Here is a 16,560-nt window from a genome sequence, read left to right as displayed (position 1 = left end):
TTCCTGCCTGCGCTTGGTGGTTGCCCCAAGGAGATTTGGCGTCAGTTACAGCAACCCAGAACCCGAATCTCTCCATGAGCTTTGAAAGGCCCTTGGATGGTCTCTGACCTAACATCAGGAAGAAGGATAATAAACAGCTCTCAGCTTTCACACTCTTCAGCATCAATGCTCAGCTTTGTCACATTCCTGTCTTTTACGTTAGCAACAGTGTCCTCCCACAAAGATCCAAATAATAAATATTTATCAAGAGGGAACACAGGAGATCTCCAGCTAGATTTAAGACTAGTTCAATAAAGTTTGTTTTTTAATGGCCGGTCTTAGCAAACACAGAAATCAGAAATTCTTTCCTGGGATGTATTTTGTTGAAGTAACTGAATTGGCCCCAGCTATTCTGGGGGCCATTAATTTACCTATGTCTCTTGCATTTTAAACAGAAGGGGAAATACTAGTTTCCTGGCCCACTGTTTGTCCATCCAGGTATTCAGGCCAAATCCTAAATCGAAGGCCAGTACCTCATTTTCCACATGGTTCTGAGTTAACTCCTGGAACATCATCCAAGGCCACCACTAATTCTCACCTGTTAACTTAAATGTGCAGAACTCAGGACAGCTAGAGGAGAGCAGATGAACAGATCCATGCACCCATCTTTCTGAGGGGGCCTAACTTAAAGTCAAGCACCGAGTTTCCCCTCTGCAGAACAGGCAGTGTGCTCTGGGCTCCTACATGTATTCCTGGCCTCGTGACACTATCTTGCTGTTTCCTAGCACCCAGAGGAATGTGGCATTTGCAGGAAGAATTTCAGTTCTGATCGCTTTTTACCTCCTGGCATGAAATAAAACCGATTATCATGCAGGGATTTAAAACCTGTGCCTTTTGCTAGAACATTTGCAAAGATCCAGAGAACTAAAAACTCGAATAAGAAATCAAGTAAGAAGGAGAAGAAAAGAGGAGGAATGTGTCAGGGACAGCTAAAGGAAGACGAGAAGGGAGAGAACGAGAGAGAACAGATGGGAAAGAGCAAACAAAACTAAAGGAGGAGAGGAGGGAAAGACTCGGGGCCAGACTCTCCGCCCTAACCCTGCCGGCTGCTCAGGTACACTCCTTTCCTGAGATACGTCTACTCATCCCTATGGATCCCAGATAAAAACGCCATGTTTGTTTTGTCTCTGTGGGATGCCGCATTATAGATTGCTTTTGTAGGAAGACTAAATGTTATACCATAGTAAGAAAAAAGGGGTTTGGAGACAGGTGCAAGGGTCAGACCATATATGCTATTGCTTGTACGTTCCTGCTCTCCGCCTGGCTGGGGATGACAGATATTTACTTCATACCTAAGCATTCAACTCTGTGTGCTCTAAGCACCCTATAAAATAAAGGGATATAAAGTATGACACCGTAAACCTAAGACATGGAGGGGTGGGGGGAAGCGGAGGAGTAAAGAATAGTTGCAAACGTAAGCGATCATCAGCTTCATAAAGACTGCTATACACAGATGTTATAGACAAACCTAAGTATACTGAATTTTTTAAGATGAATTTTAAAAAGCAGTTATGGATCTTTGCTTCTGTTGATTTCCTTCTATGTGTGAGCTAAAGCTCTGATTTGCTTGTTTTTCCAAAATATCTCATTTTCCCTCTACCGTTTGTCAACTACTATATCGCTTGCCTACTGATTTTTTAATGGTGTCTTAATTACCCATGATTCTTTTTTTAAGTCCCAGTATCTTTCCTAGCCTCTTTTGTTCCATTGGTGTATCTCTCATACCATCAGATCAGTCACTGTTATTGTCTTCCTTATTATTACTCTCCTCATGCCCTTTCTCTCTCCATGCAAAGCTGAATGTCTGAGTTGGTTTCCACTCTTTAAAAGCATAACCCAAACTCTTGCGATGCTATCCAGTTTTTTATGTCCCACATAAAGCATGCATTTCTAACCAATTTTCCGTCTTTAGACCCATGGTTACCATGGGAATGTATAAACTACCATCACTATTCACTGTGTAGTTACCAGCACCTCCGGCCCAAAGACAGAAGTGACCGGGGGTCAGAGAGTCCCCCTGAGCTCAGAGGGACTGGACTCTGGGTAACGAACAGAATCAAAGGCACCAATGAGAGTCCAAGCCACCTGCTGGGGGCAGAACCGATCACCCTCCTCCAAAGGATTTGCTCTGTGTGTGTGTTTTCTCTTTCCCTTTCGCGGATGCAGACAGGATATTGAACAGCAGCTGGGCTCCTTGATCTTGGCCACAGACATCAACAGGCAGAATGAATTTCTGACCAGACTGAAAACTCACCTCCACAATAAAGACTTAAGACTGGAGGATGTACACGACAGACACTTTATGCTTCAGGTAAGCAACAGCCACCACAAAGTAAGCCACTGCCTTCCTTGCGGGTAAAAATGCTTCGTGACGTGATCAATCACTTTAGCACCTGTGAGAAGGCATGTCCCCCATGGGATCAGTTAGAGCGGTGACCGACTTTATGAAAAGCTCTGAGACCCATGAAATTTTTAAGTGTTTTCTAAGTAAGCAAAATCTGGGTTTTATGTCATCAAGTTGATAAGCCCTCACTTTTCCTTACCCCATAGTGTCCACAAAGTAGCCCTGTGGGGCAACCATACATGGTAAGAACCTACCACGTTTTGTGGCTTGGTGTAAAAGCGGCCCCTGTGATAGCTGTGCAACTTAGAAACACTGTTTGTATAACACAAAACCAGGTTATATTATCTGTAGTATGAACAAAATTGAAACCCAAGTAACCTTCCTTCATGTAAAACCCGTTTCATCAAACCCTGCTGTACTTCCTTTTATTCCTAAATTCATAGGCTCACAAACTAGTCTTAAGTGAATGAACTGAATTGTGTCAGGGCTACCCTTTCTGCTTCCTTTCACGGCAAGGAGCCATTTGGAACATGAGAACGAGAGGACGGGTGGACCCCATGAGGGCAGGTCTGAGCTGGTATCCAAACCATAGCCTTTTCCTGTATTTTCTCTTGTCTTGCTTCCTTCCTTTTGGCACAAAAGGCTGAACGGATGGACCCTGGATTCATCTAGATAGACCGGCTTTACCCAGGGAAATGCAGCTGCACAGAGCAGACTGAACTGGGCAGTGGTTTTGTTCCATGCTTTCCTGCTGCTCTCTGTGGCTGTCCCGAAGGCTCCATCCTTCCTAGGAAATGCCTTCCTCCCAGCTGTAAAACTAGGTTTCCTTCCTTCTTTACTTTCCAAACCCATCTTGTAGTCCCCGAGTGCCACAAAGATCAAGGTATCGGGTGTTCAAGACTCCCAGCCAAGTTGGGAGTAGCTGAAAGAATTGGCTGGCACACTTGCATTTCAAAAGCAAGGCTTGCTGCGGCCAATGAATTCCCAAAGGGCAGATCCTGGAGGACACTTCTGCCCCTCACCAGTTCCAGCATGGCCTGGCGTCCCCGACAACGGGGAAATAAGGAAACAATCAAATTTGTAACTTTAATATGATCAGGGCATTCCCACATGCCAGCATTGCCAGCGATTCTGTGATGCCAAGGAACTGGGTCAAAACAAACAGAGTTTGCTGGTGGCCAGAACACACTAGCGGGGGCCCAACTTAGCAGTCGGTGGTTAAGGGAGAGAATGGACTTTCCTGAGAATTCAAGGTAACCCTCTTAGAGTCAGCATTATTGACAAGAGCTGGCATCCCAGATCCAGACCAATGTGAGGTAAGCTTTGGATTAGCTTGGGTTGGGGCACCTGGGTGGCTCAGCAGGTTAAAGCCTCTGCCTTTGGCTCAGGTCATGATCCCAGAGTACTGGGATCAAGCCCCACGTCAGGGCTCTCTGCTCATCAGGGAGCCAACTTCCTCCTCTCTCTCTCTCTGCCTGCCTTTCTGCCTACTTGTGACCTCTGTCTGTCAAATAAATAAATAAAATCTTAAAAAAAAAAAAAAAAAAAAAGAATTAGCTTGAGACATAACACGCTCCAAGGTTTGATAGACCTTAGCTCCCTGGCTGGATAAGCAAGTCGGGGCTCGCTTGTTATCCACAGACACAGGCACGAGAGCCCACACAGAAGTGAAGTGATCCACGGCGTCTGTCAGTGCGGCCACTGTGAGGATGAGGGCCAAATGATCTCACCGGAGCCTGGCTGGGGCCCCTGCGGCTTCCCCACTCGCAAGGGGTGGGGCAATGGAAGGAGCCAGGCCACCCGCTTTCCTTGGCCTGCCCACCCCAGGCCTCCTCCAGGAAGCTCTTGTCCTTGGACCGTGGCTCTTCTCTCCTTCTCAAAGCTATAAAGTGGGGATTCTGAATGAAGGTTTTGTGTGGTGGTGAATACCTGCTGTTTCCTGAAGAGGCACTCTGTAAATACAGGCTGCGGACCATGAGGCCCCCTGGCCGGTGGGACAGCCCCTCGGGCTTAGGGCACGTTGGCTGTGGAAAGATCAGCCTCTAACCTTCTCTCCCACCCTGTTGTCTCTCAGATTGCCTTGAAGTGTGCTGACATTTGCAATCCTTGTAGAATCTGGGAGATGAGCAAGCAATGGAGTGAAAGGGTCTGTGAAGAATTCTACAGGCAAGGTTAGTAGTGATCCCACAGCTGAGTTTTTCACGGTCCCTGTTCCTGTTGGGCATTTAGCCTCATCAAACAAGAAATGGCTAATCTATCATGACATTTGTTCCTTCATCAACTCTTATTATCCTAGCCTTTCTCTTTGACTCTCCTGCGAACCATTCAGCCCTTTTTTGGAAATAATTTAAACATAAATAACACTGTCTTACTGTGAAAACAGGTAGTAAAGAGGGATAATAAAAATGAGAGGAAGTGGGAAATAAATGTGTGTGTATTTATATGTATGTATATGTAATCTTTTTAATGGCTTTCCTCTGTGGATATAAGAATGTGAGGGACAGATTGATTTTTGCTCTGACCTTCATTCTAATGAGCTTAGCACAACCTAAAGGCTAAATGCCATTTGGGGTCAATGTTTTCCACTCAGATGGGACTTGGATTCCTGTTTTCCTTCCCCCAGCTTTCTTAAATAGAGTTAATAATGAAACAGAGCACAGCTGACCAAGAACTGAGCTCATCCTCTCAAACATACTCAGTGAGAAAAGAAATGGCCCCAAGTTCGGTATAATTTTTGAGAGATTAACCTCATTCAGAAATAAGGCTATGAATGAGCGAACAGGATCTTGACGCTGGGTGGGATATCGGCCTTTAAACATAGCCTTGTTTCTTCAGGCCTGGTTTCCGTGCTCAGGATGTTTGTTCAGGCACAACAGTGGCCTGATGTTAGAGACAGGATCAGGTTTGAGAGGCTGAGAACAAATAAAGCCTGAAGTGTCCCACATACCAGCTCCGTGGGGAGGTCAAGCAGCAACAGTGAGCCTTTTGGAGAAGCTTTCATCGAAAGATGTGTCAGTGACATCGAGATGGTCCCAAAGACAGAAGACAAAGCAGATGGGACAGGGTTCACATGGGGCCAGAAGTCTCTGCTCACCATCTCTTTTGCTCAGAGGAAAAGCGCTCACGGAGTGCCCACAACTCTGTGTGACTTCACTTCAGTTGAGTGTGAGTGGCTAGAAGTCAAAAAATCAGTTCTTATGGCCTATGATATAAAATCTCCACTGAGAGAAAACAAAAGGAAATATGACAAAATTGGAACAGGAGACTTAGATAAGACAAGTATCTTCTTTACTCTGTGATATAGAAAATACTGAAACATGAGAGAAGGACTAAGATCCTCATGCTTGGAAATCAAATGATGGGGCAGAAAAGAGATTCTACTCTGTCCCTCTTGGTTTTGACTCAGTCGTGTGCTCCAGATGGCACTGATTGCCATTTAACCCCTTCCTTTGCTTATTTTACCTCTTATTTGAATGATGAGCAAGCGACTTGAGGCAGGGGGCCATGTCACTTGGACAGATAGTAAGGCCCACGGAGCTGGGGAGTTAGAGTTATTAACTACATGTAGTAAATGGGACCAACCAAGGAAAAGAATCCATAAGATCTCTTTACCAAAACCCATTGTTGCCCTTAACAATATATGCAAATGCAATGTTACAAGATAGAACAATCTAGAACATGTGTAACCCTGACCACAAAAGGTGAGCTTCCATTCACTTTGCTATGGCGTGTCTCCTGGAAGGATTTGGGTTTCCACAGACAGCTCATAGTCTTAGCCCAAGTATCTTTAATGGTTCATGATGCTGAGCAAAGAAAAGCCTCTAAAATCAAGGCTGAGGACTTAGCAGGGAAAGAAGATGACATCCCATGAATTAGGAAAATAGCATTAAATTCTGAGAACAGAAATTAAGATTCTGAACATCATTCAACTCCTTCCTCTCCATGTTTTAGGGAAGTAGAATCTCTGTCCTGTTGTAACCACCGGCTGATGTCATCTCCATCAACCAAGATTCCCAAAAGTTTTTATTGAACATCTGCTTCCAGCCTTGTTAAACCCTAGCACAACTATTAACTCCTCTATGTACAAAGCCCCCCAAAGGGGTCGTGAAGGATACAAAGAAGTAGAGTTAAAGATTCAGAACCTCAAGATAGTATAAAGTGTAGGCAGTAGTAGTAGGCAGTAAATTTCCTGGAGTAGCCAAATGATGCAACTTTCCTCTCTGTTCTCTATACTGATTAACAAAGAGTCTGAAATGTACCGTGCTTTAGAATTCTGTGCTGAATGAATAAATGATTTAACTGGATGGCATCTCATGGTTGAGGTCACAGGAGAAGACTGGTGCTGAGGACAAAGAATCTGAATTGGATGTGTTGGAGGATGTGTAGTTAGTGTCCTGCATTTTCCAGGAGGAGAGCCATGAAGCATATGTGACTAGTTAAATTTAAAATAATTAAATTTACATGTTAGTTCCTTGGTTTCATTGATCATACTGCAAAAAGCCACTACAGTGGGCAGTGCAGAGGACATTTCCATCATTGCAGAAAGTCTGTTGGATGCTGCAGCTCTGGCTAGGCAGGTGTAGACATGGACAAATGCACTGAAACGGGGACCTGCTTCATATAGCAATCTGGACTCGTAGAAAGCAAGAATATGGGGACTTGGGGATTTGTACGCCAACCAGGCTCAAGTAGAGAACATGACAATGAGAGTCATCTTAGAAAGTGCAATGGAGGCAACTTATGTAATTGAAGTAGAAGAAATATTGAAGGAAGAAAACCAACCAAGAAGCAAACACTAAAAGTGAATTATTAGTAAGCCAGAATAGAGACAGGCAGAGTGTGAATAGGGGAAAAAAAGATATTCTGAGAGAGGAATAAATAGGATTTGATGCTTCAAGATGGAGGGTGAAGGGAAGGGAGAAATCAAAGACAATTCCTCCAAAGTGTCAAGCTGACTGAAAAATCATGATGAATAGAATTATGCAGGTAAGGAGTAGAAGTCATTTTAATATTAAATGATATCATGCCCTGTCCTCAGAAAGCTATTATCATCTGGCTTCCCCGGATTCCTCAAGTTAATCCAGACTGATTTCCTTACCTCGGTCTTGAGAATAGCCAGGCCCCAAGGGACCACAGGACTCATGGTTACAAGGCTTAAAACAAATGACAGAGGTGTGGCATCTCTGAGACCCTAGCTCAGCTGTTAAGTGCAGATACTTTGGAGCTGGACTTTTAGGTTGGAACTAGGGTCCCCCATTTATTAGTAGTGTGGCAACTTGAGTCAAAATACTTCCCTTCCTCTCAGTTTCTTCATCTGTAAAATGGGTACCATAATGAAGTTGTTAAGAGGATGAAATTAATTGACATATGTAAAATGTTTAGAATAGTGCCTGACACACATGAAGCATGATATTAATGTTGTATTTAGATCTCCTCTGTGAATGCAGCTAATGTTTCTAAGGAACAGCTTCTCTACTGATTAACCAGACTCTTTTTCCCAGTGCAAAGTTGACCCATAATCTTTCACCCCCCAAAAGATTGATAAAGTATTCTGATGAATCTTTAGATGGTACACTTGGCCTTTGGCCTTCTAGCTGACAAAGGCATTAAAAAAATATTTTTCTGACTTATACTTTTTTTTAAACTTTAGTTACACTAGGTGACACTAAGTCGGATTAAAGGTGATAGATAACCTTTGTTTCTGCTCAATATTGTAGCTACAGACAGAGATATTCCTCGAATGAGATTTTCTAGTCCCTCACTCCCATTTCCTGCCTATTCACTATTCCTGGTTCAGAGGAAATCAGACGAGGCTCAGGCAGGGTGAAAGGCAGGGGGAGCACAAAATCTATTCACTTTAACTGTAACTTAAACCAGAACTTCCATTTAATGTAGGAAATTACTCATTACTTGTATCCTTGTTTTTACAGATCTTGGTGAAAGGTTTATTCTAGCCCGAGAGCATACTCATTTACAACAAGCCTATTGTAAATGGTCATTGACACTCTGATATCTTAAAATTTTCACAGAAGCTACCAGAGCAAGTGGGTGCTAGAGAGTTCCTAATGGTAATAGGCAGCAAACGGTAATTCCCACAATAACTTCTTTGAACTAGATCACTAAAGCTAACAACACACATTTTTTACATATTCTAGATTACCAGTATTTCTTCTTCTTTCTTCTTAGGTGACCTTGAACAGAAATTTGAGCTGGAAATCAGTCCGCTTTGTAATCAACAGAAAGATTCAATCCCTAGTATACAAATTGGTGAGTTTAATTCAGTTTTAATTTTTTTTTTCAGTTTTAATTTTAAATAAGTACTTTTGGCAGCTCTGCTAGAGTCACGAAGAAAAAACATCTACACACAGCCTTTGAAAGATCCAAACTTGAGGTTTAATGAATGGCTAAGTCCAAATAAACAGTCTAACCATGACTGATCTACTGGGTAATTACCAACTAAAAAACTAAGAAAAATGGAGTAAATTCTTTGTTACAGACCCTTAACTAGCCTGTATTAACTTTGTAGTTCAGAATCAAATCAAAACCAAACTGAGTAGAAGGAAAGTCTGAAGAACCAACTATTTGCTGCTGAGATACAGATTAGTTCACACTGTTTAGGACTTGAAGAGTGGGAAGTCGGCAGAATGAACCTTGAGGACCCTTCCAGTCTGCCCCAGTACCTTTCATCCCCAACACGATCCGAAGGCGTGTGCATGGTTTGCCGCATGCTCAGCAAACCATGTTATTGCTTCTAGCTCTGGGTCCCCTACTTCTCTACTTTGCACTTCAAAACTTATTTTCAGTCTTATTCTCAAGTATTGATTGCAGTAAACTGTTCAACTGTGATGCTAATGCACCTAACATAATAATTACTTTATATTACATAAAACTATGAAACAAATCAAATGGTGGAAATTTCAGGCACATAGGAAATATTTTTGATCCAATATGAATTTCCATCAGTTCTTAAAATACTTTTCCAATTTCATCTATACTTAAAGCAAGTCTTCATATCCTTGCAGTTCCTTCCAATTAAAGCCAAACTCAGAACTTGAACTCCTTTAGTCATAAACTAGAGCCTTGACATGTACCCACAGACGTCAGAGAGCTTAATGCCTTCACGGGGCTGCAGCCCTCTGCAAGGATCAAGGCTTAAAGCCTCTACTGGGAGGGAACGGGGCATCGGAAAAAATTAAACTGAAAATTAAGAAAACCAGAGCAAGTTAGCCAAATAATAATATGCTTATAGTCACTATGAGTCAAATCTCATCCACAAAAGAGTCATAAAGTCATCCTCTGGGAATAGGAACAAAATTAACCTAGTTACAAAGATCTGAATGACGGAGTAAATATTAAAATAGGTATGTTGAAATTATGGGATTATTGGTGATCCATTTTTTTTTCCAAATTGCCCTTAGTATTGTTGTGTTGTTTTTAAAATTAAACTGATTCTTCCACCCAAAAGAGGAAAACATGGGAGTGTTATAAAACAAAAAGAAAACAAAAAACAAACAAACAAAAACAAACAATCAAAAAAAAACCACAAACCAGGACGAATTCAGGGTGATGACATAGCTACAGAATCCCTGGGAGGCAGTGCAGAGAAGGGAGCAACATCAACAGAAATTCAGCCTTGGTCTCCCTGGAGCCAGTCTCCACTCCAGGTTCCCTTAGTTATGGAGGTTCTGCAGATGCGATTTAAAAGGAATAGACCCTGACCAAAATCCCACCCTGTGCCGCCACCCCCCCCCCCCCACAATTGTTAAGGCTCTGGCTAGAAAGAAATTTACCAGGCTCTGCTAAAGACATTTTGTGAAATGTCTTTACAAATCCAGGTTGTGTGCTTAACAATTCACATTGTTAAGCACACAACCTGGATTTGCAAGACAGACCTGATTTTAGAGATTCTACCCTGTTGTTGTCATGAGAACACACTTATTTTGTCAGATCATATGTCCTGGTTTTCAGCATAGGAAAATGTGGTTACCATAGATACCTGTTTTTAAAATGGGGTGGGGATTGAGTGACTAGGAAAGGCTCGGTGAGGCTGCAGAAGCACACCAATAAAGAGAAAGAGAAAGAAAAGGTGATGATAAAACAACCTTTCGTACATAAATCTTTCTTAATCTCTGTTCCCCATTCCCGGGCTCTGTAGGGTCAGGGTTGGGAGGTGCGTGTATGAAGGCATAGATCAAGCTAAACTACAAAAATCTGGAGATAAAGTCTGATTGATGGGAGCTGCAGGTTTCATGCTCCCAAACGAGGATTTTGCCAGTGGGTCCTAAGTAAGGCAGCTATGTCCTCTGCCCTGATTTCCCCGGGACTGTAACTGTCCCCTTTTTTCCTGTCCCAATCCACAGTGAGAATTTCCCCACGTGCCATCTCAGGTTTGGATCTGATTTTCTGTTTAAGTCATTCATATTCGCCCAAGTGGAAGTGGGATTTAAAATCCCTTTCCCTCTCTCCACTGAATTCTGCATTTTAGAAAGAAGATATTAGATCAAATGAATCTCTAATTGGCGAAAGCTATCGAAGGAGGAAGAGAAAGAGGCTTGCCTTTATTCCCTGTTTGCTCTGAGGCCACCATGCCTCCCTCTCCCCCTCCCAGCCTTCTAGGAGGACACAATCCAGGCAGGCAGTCCCTCGCTTAGACGAGAGAGCTTGGCATAATGCACTGGGAAGGGATGGAACAGTTTCCCAAATGTGATCGTGCGGAAGTCACTTTCACTTGAAAAAGTACCTCCTGGTGTCTACTCAGACTTCAAAATTGGCTTGCCTAATCTACTATGAGCGCTCTTTATATCGGGCAAGTAGATATATGGGGGATAATTCCCCAAGAACACCAGGAAGAAAATGAGTTGATTTTCAAGTACCAGATTTTTCAATGTTGGATTGATATGAACTTTTTGATATGAACATACACCTGATAAATATTTACACTTTAAACCTGAAAATAATATCATTTTGTAAGCCATCTTTCTAATATCAAATCTCTCGTATGGTGAAGGATATTAGAAATTAGATATGGAGGTTATGAAGGAAGTGAAGAAAATTCAGGAATAGTAAACAAGAAAATTCAAGGGAATCCTTACTTGTGACTCCCTATATAACCTTATCACTGGCTTAAATTTCCTCCTCAGTCAGGTTTGGGTGATCTAAAATGATCTCATACTACTTAAATCATATTTCACATACAATGAGATAATGCAGAAATGTGAAATAACACTTTGCATGCCTCCATTCTTTTTCCATCTCTGTAGCACCCTCAAAGGCCAAGCATCTGCTGTTTGTTCAATAAAAAGATAATCCAATCAAGCCTTGTAATTCACAGCCTCATAAACATACATTGTCAGTGGAAAATTCGATATGCTAAAAAACACTTTCTCCCCACACCTACATTTCAGTAAAACCTAACTATGTCCAAGTTGGTGATGATTCCAGTCAGTCCAGCCTAGACTAAAAGTCGTCTTGGCTTTAATAAATCATATTTAATATGGAAAGACCCTGACATTGAAATTAAGAGAACAGACATACCGAATATCAACCATTCTTATCTGGTCATCAACGTAGGGATTTTATACAGGTAAAAATCCCTATCAAAAATGAGCGAAGCTCCGTTTAGTTGCTTAACATAACTGAGAGTAAGATAAAGCTGTAAATCAATACTCTTGAAGAAATATCCTACAGCGTGAAACACACGAATTCCCCCATGGATCTACGGCAACCATACGCCCCTTCCTGATATCATTCCCCCTTTCCTCCTCTCCCGCACCCCCTCCTCAGCTCCAACACAGACTTTTTCCTACCTTCCTGTTCCGATGTCTTTCTCCCTCCGCAAATAACAGCCAAAGGTATGGCGGGTTTACTACGTGCCGGGAGCCTTCTGCGCATTGCGCCTGTGTGAAGTCATTTCCTGGTCATAAGAAACCTATGGGTTTGGTCCTCTTCCTAGCTCCTTTTTACAAATGAGGAAACTGAGGCTCGAGGGGTTAAGAAACAAGCCCGGGGTGACACACCAGGTGCTCCCAAACCTAAGTTTAGGGAACATACCTGCTTTTGCCTCTGGAGGGAGCCCAGCGGGGTCTGGGAGGGAGGATGCGGTGGGGTGGGTGTCGTGCCGCCTTCGCGGTGCTGAGCTTGGCCTTGCCCGTTCTAGGTTTCATGAGCTACATCGTGGAGCCACTCTTCCGGGAGTGGGCCCGTTTCACAGGCCCCAGCGCCCTGTCGGAGAACATGCTACGCCACCTGTCCCACAACAAAGCCCAGTGGAAGAGCCTGCTGCCCACGCCCCACAGGAGCGGCGGCGCGGAGCACGCGGGCCAGGGGACTGACAGCGACGTGCCCACTGGGACCAAAGGCGACGCCCCGTAGTCCCAGCCAGTCCGCCCCCGCTCCGCACAGAGAGGAGAACCTCCTGGAGCAGAGGCCTCCTGAGAGGGTGGCAGCTCTTGGCCACCAGGCCAGCCACGTGCTGGGATCCGTCTTGGGCTTTTTGCAAGGCCACCCTCCTCCTACTCACCTGCCTCCTCTCCTTTTTCCAAGTGTACAGAAGCCATCCGTCACCTCAGCATTCGCTGCCGAAATAAGCAACTCCATTCAGGAACGTGGGCGCCGAGACTCGGGGGGGGGATGAGGGGGTCAGGTTCGCCCCTCCAGGAGAAGACTGGGGAGTAAGAAAGAGGTGCTCCTGCCATGTCCTCCTCGGGCCCCGGGTCACACTGTGACAGACAGGCGACGGTGGCTGAGTCCAGAGCAGTTTTTTGTTTGTTTTGGGGTTTTTATTTTAGCGTTTGCCATCTGACTGCTGATCTGCATGACAAAAACACCAGCATACTTGGACCTCCAAGGAGATGGGTCTTAAGTGCCAGAGCACAAACGAGAACGTGAGAGAAAGGACCTTCTATTTTAATAATAATTATTATTATAAAAATAATAATAAATCTTTTTAACTTTTATATTTTATGCACTAGACAATGGATCTAAAACTTTGGACTAGGATTACTCAATGTACCCAATCTTGAACAGGGGGTTCATTGTTTTGTTACTGACTTGATGCCACTTGGGGTCAGAGATTTGGCATCTGTTCAATTTAAAAAACCACGTTTCCTATCCGATCCGAGGGGAAGGTGCTGTACAGTTCATTCCTTTGCACCATTAGCCGATCTGTCTTTTATCTACAACTCAGATTCCATGATATGTTTATATGCACACGTGTACATTTTCTGTAAATACCAAGCGCTACTGATTCCCATGCCAAAATACATGAGTATTATGGGATTGCTACCTGTATCAATAATGGCACTGTGAACAGAATACTGTTAGTTTTCATACAAGAGAATGCGTTTGTAAATCTGGTATAGAGTTTATTAATATACTATTGTTTGCAGATAAAGGCCTTAACTTTAAACATCTTTCATCTTCTGAAAGCTGCCCGACTTAAATCCTCACAGATGTCCTTCTGAACTGCCTTCCCATGCCCATCTTTGTGCTTTCCAGCTAAGGTCACAAACCAAAACTGACTAAAGTCTTTGAGGAAATATTCTGGAAACTTCACACGCATTCCGCTTGAGACCATAGTGTTTTATCTATGGCACCAAGCATCGTTTCCTCAGATTAATGGGACCTTTCAACAAGCCTGAAGTCACTTTTCAACACAGCGATGTTGCACACTGTTTTAACAAGCCAGCTGATAAGCTCGTGTTTATGTGACTCTTGTCTTGGACCGTGGCGATGTGTCAACCTCGCAGGAGACACGGCAGGTCTCACAAACCTTCTATGACCCTGTCATCTAACCATCAGGGAACTCCCTGCTTTCCCACCACACTTTGTTTGTTATGGCTACAGTACCAAAGCACCTTTGGTTTATGGTTGGCGTGCATTTCTTTGGCGTTAACAGTAACTGGATTTTTCTTTTTCCTTAATTTCGTGTGAACAACTACTCAATTATCTAGCTGAAGCTAACATTATTGAAATCAAGAAAACATTTCAGTTTTGTGACCGAATTTACCTTCCTGGCAGGTCATCGTGATTCATTACAGTTCTAGCTAACAGAGACACCTTGGAATCTCGTTGGTCATTTTTTTCGACAGACTCTTGGTCGGAAAATCAGTTTGTTACTGCATCCTTCTCTGGTGACTGAGCTCTGTGCATTCAACCTTTTCTTTCAAAGTTCTAGCTTAAATAATGTTACATGAAAATTGGCATGTCCCTTTCTTCTTACCTTAAATAATGTTGTAGTGGGAGAATGATAATATGATCATTTCTGCCACTATCGAGCTGTTTCGCAAGCTGACAAACTGACAGCTAACTCTCGTTTCCTACTTGCAACTCTTGTGGGTTTTCTCCCCTCCTAACATACAAATGAAATGTTGGAAACTAAATGGTTTGTACTAAGTTTCTGTAGAGACACTGAGGCTTGCCGAGTGAAGGTTTAGGGGACGTTTTGGAAAGTTGGTTATATTTTCATTAAAGTAGGAGAGATTGTCAGATGGTACTAAAGAAAGTGTGAAAAACCTCACGAAATGGGTGGATGAGAAGTTGAAATTGTTGATATGGGTAAGAGAGAAGTTGTGAAATCTCAACACTAACTTTTTTTTCTCTGTAATAGCTATGAACTGACACAGGATTCTTTATTGCTTTCATCCTCTGGAGCTCTCAGCTGGGTAAGGCCTCGAAAGAGAAAATGTTGAATGTATTCCTGCTTCTGAATCTCTCTTACTTTGGTCTGATGGTGCAGAGAGAGCTTTTGAGTGGTCTGTGTTTAACGTACCTGAGATCAAATGAAGAAAAGCAATTGTCAAGGATGGTACAGTGGAGAAAAGAGAAGATGCTATTCGAGCGAATGGGACCTCTGTCTTGGGTTTAAGAAATGGACTTTGTTTAAATTATATTTATATTGTAACTTAAATAAGTAAGGTTGGAGGCATTTTTAGTAGTTCCAAGTTCATAGGACAGAAGCCTATTTTACAATTAGGTCTTGAAGAAGAGCTCACAGAGAAAACCACCGGATATCCGATTATGATGCAGCTACTAGTATAATCCAAATTTGAAGTAGAAGGAGACACGATGCATAAACTAGATGCATTTTTCTCCTTCTTTCTGGAGTTTTCTTGAGTTCCTTGCTTTCTGGCAAAAAAAGAAAAAAAAAGAAAAAGAAAGAAAGAGAATGTGAAAACTTTTTTTTTTTTTTTCCTGCCTAGTAGTGGCTCCCTTTCGATAGAGGAGTTCATTGCTAGTTAAGACACAGCTGTTGGATCAAGCATGGATTTTATCTTTATATTCTCCTCCTGGTCCATGGACCACCAATAGTTGACTTACCAAGTTTAATTCTGTCATTACTTGAGAAGAAAGGAATCAAAGGGCTATTTTTAGTAAGCAAAACAGAGTTCAGATCAATTTAAGAGAGAGAGAATATATATCACTGCCAGGTCTGATTGTCAAAGCCTGCTTTTCCTTTAACAGAACCCGTGAGTATGCAGAAACTTGTTCATGAAGCCCTAACCTACCCGAACTACTCCAGGCTGAGTAAAAATCCAGCTCTCTTTCCACCTGCTTAAGGCTTCTCACAAAGGCATTTGGAGCGTGTCCAGCGACACTGTCTTCAGATAGTGCTTCCTACAAAACACAGACTAGTTTTGTAATCTTTTCTCTTGTTGAATCAGATCCGCTCACTGATTTGAATTTGGTTATGAGCTTGTGTCTCACTGTATTTCTTATGTTCTGTTCTTTTAAGCAAATCCTTAAAATTGTGTTGTTTTGTGTATACATGTGAGATTTGGAAAACAAACAAACACCTTGTGAGTTTTGCTCAAAATGTGGCCTAAATATCCATTGGCATGTCTAGATCAACGATTGAAAATAAAGATAATTTCCTAAAAACATCAAAGCTTGAAAATATACTGATTCTCACCAGGTAACATGTTATAAGCAAAACAATCAGATTCAACAATGAAGCCCAGCTGTTCAGGAGAGGAAACTTGCAAGGGAAAAATGCACAGATACAGACATGTTCTTCATGTGACTCATCCTACTTGGGGCTGCAGAAACAGCCCTGTCCATGAAGGCATCTCTTGCCAGTTAGTCCCAAGTTCAGGAAAGAAGGCTCTCATTCTCCCACCATGCAGTTCTACACTTCCCCTGAGTCCTGATATTTTTCTGTTTCACATTTGTCAAACTCA

The 16,560-nt window shown here is 42.7% G+C and overlaps 1 protein-coding gene across 3 annotated transcripts in view; it reads left to right on the top strand.

Annotated features, from left to right (window-relative positions):
* The window catches only part of PDE7B (phosphodiesterase 7B), a 311,613-nt gene extending 295,345 nt beyond the window's left edge, over nucleotides 1-16,268 (top strand). For all 3 annotated transcript variants that reach the window (XM_059177480.1, XM_059177481.1, XM_059177482.1), the window contains 4 exons: nucleotides 2,206-2,350; nucleotides 4,458-4,554; nucleotides 8,570-8,650; nucleotides 12,540-16,268. In XM_059177480.1, the coding sequence (XP_059033463.1) occupies nucleotides 2,206-2,350; nucleotides 4,458-4,554; nucleotides 8,570-8,650; nucleotides 12,540-12,754 (538 nt within the window). In that variant the 3' untranslated portion in view covers nucleotides 12,755-16,268. The remainder of the gene's footprint in view (nucleotides 1-2,205; nucleotides 2,351-4,457; nucleotides 4,555-8,569; nucleotides 8,651-12,539) is intronic.
* Nucleotides 16,269-16,560: the final 292 nt, after the last annotated feature.

This window comes from Mustela lutreola, chromosome 6 (genome assembly GCF_030435805.1).
Source record: "Mustela lutreola isolate mMusLut2 chromosome 6, mMusLut2.pri, whole genome shotgun sequence".
Classification (NCBI taxonomy): domain Eukaryota; kingdom Metazoa; phylum Chordata; class Mammalia; order Carnivora; family Mustelidae; genus Mustela; species Mustela lutreola.
Note: the sequence above shows the minus strand (reverse complement) of the source record. Positions and strands in the feature narration are given on the sequence as shown.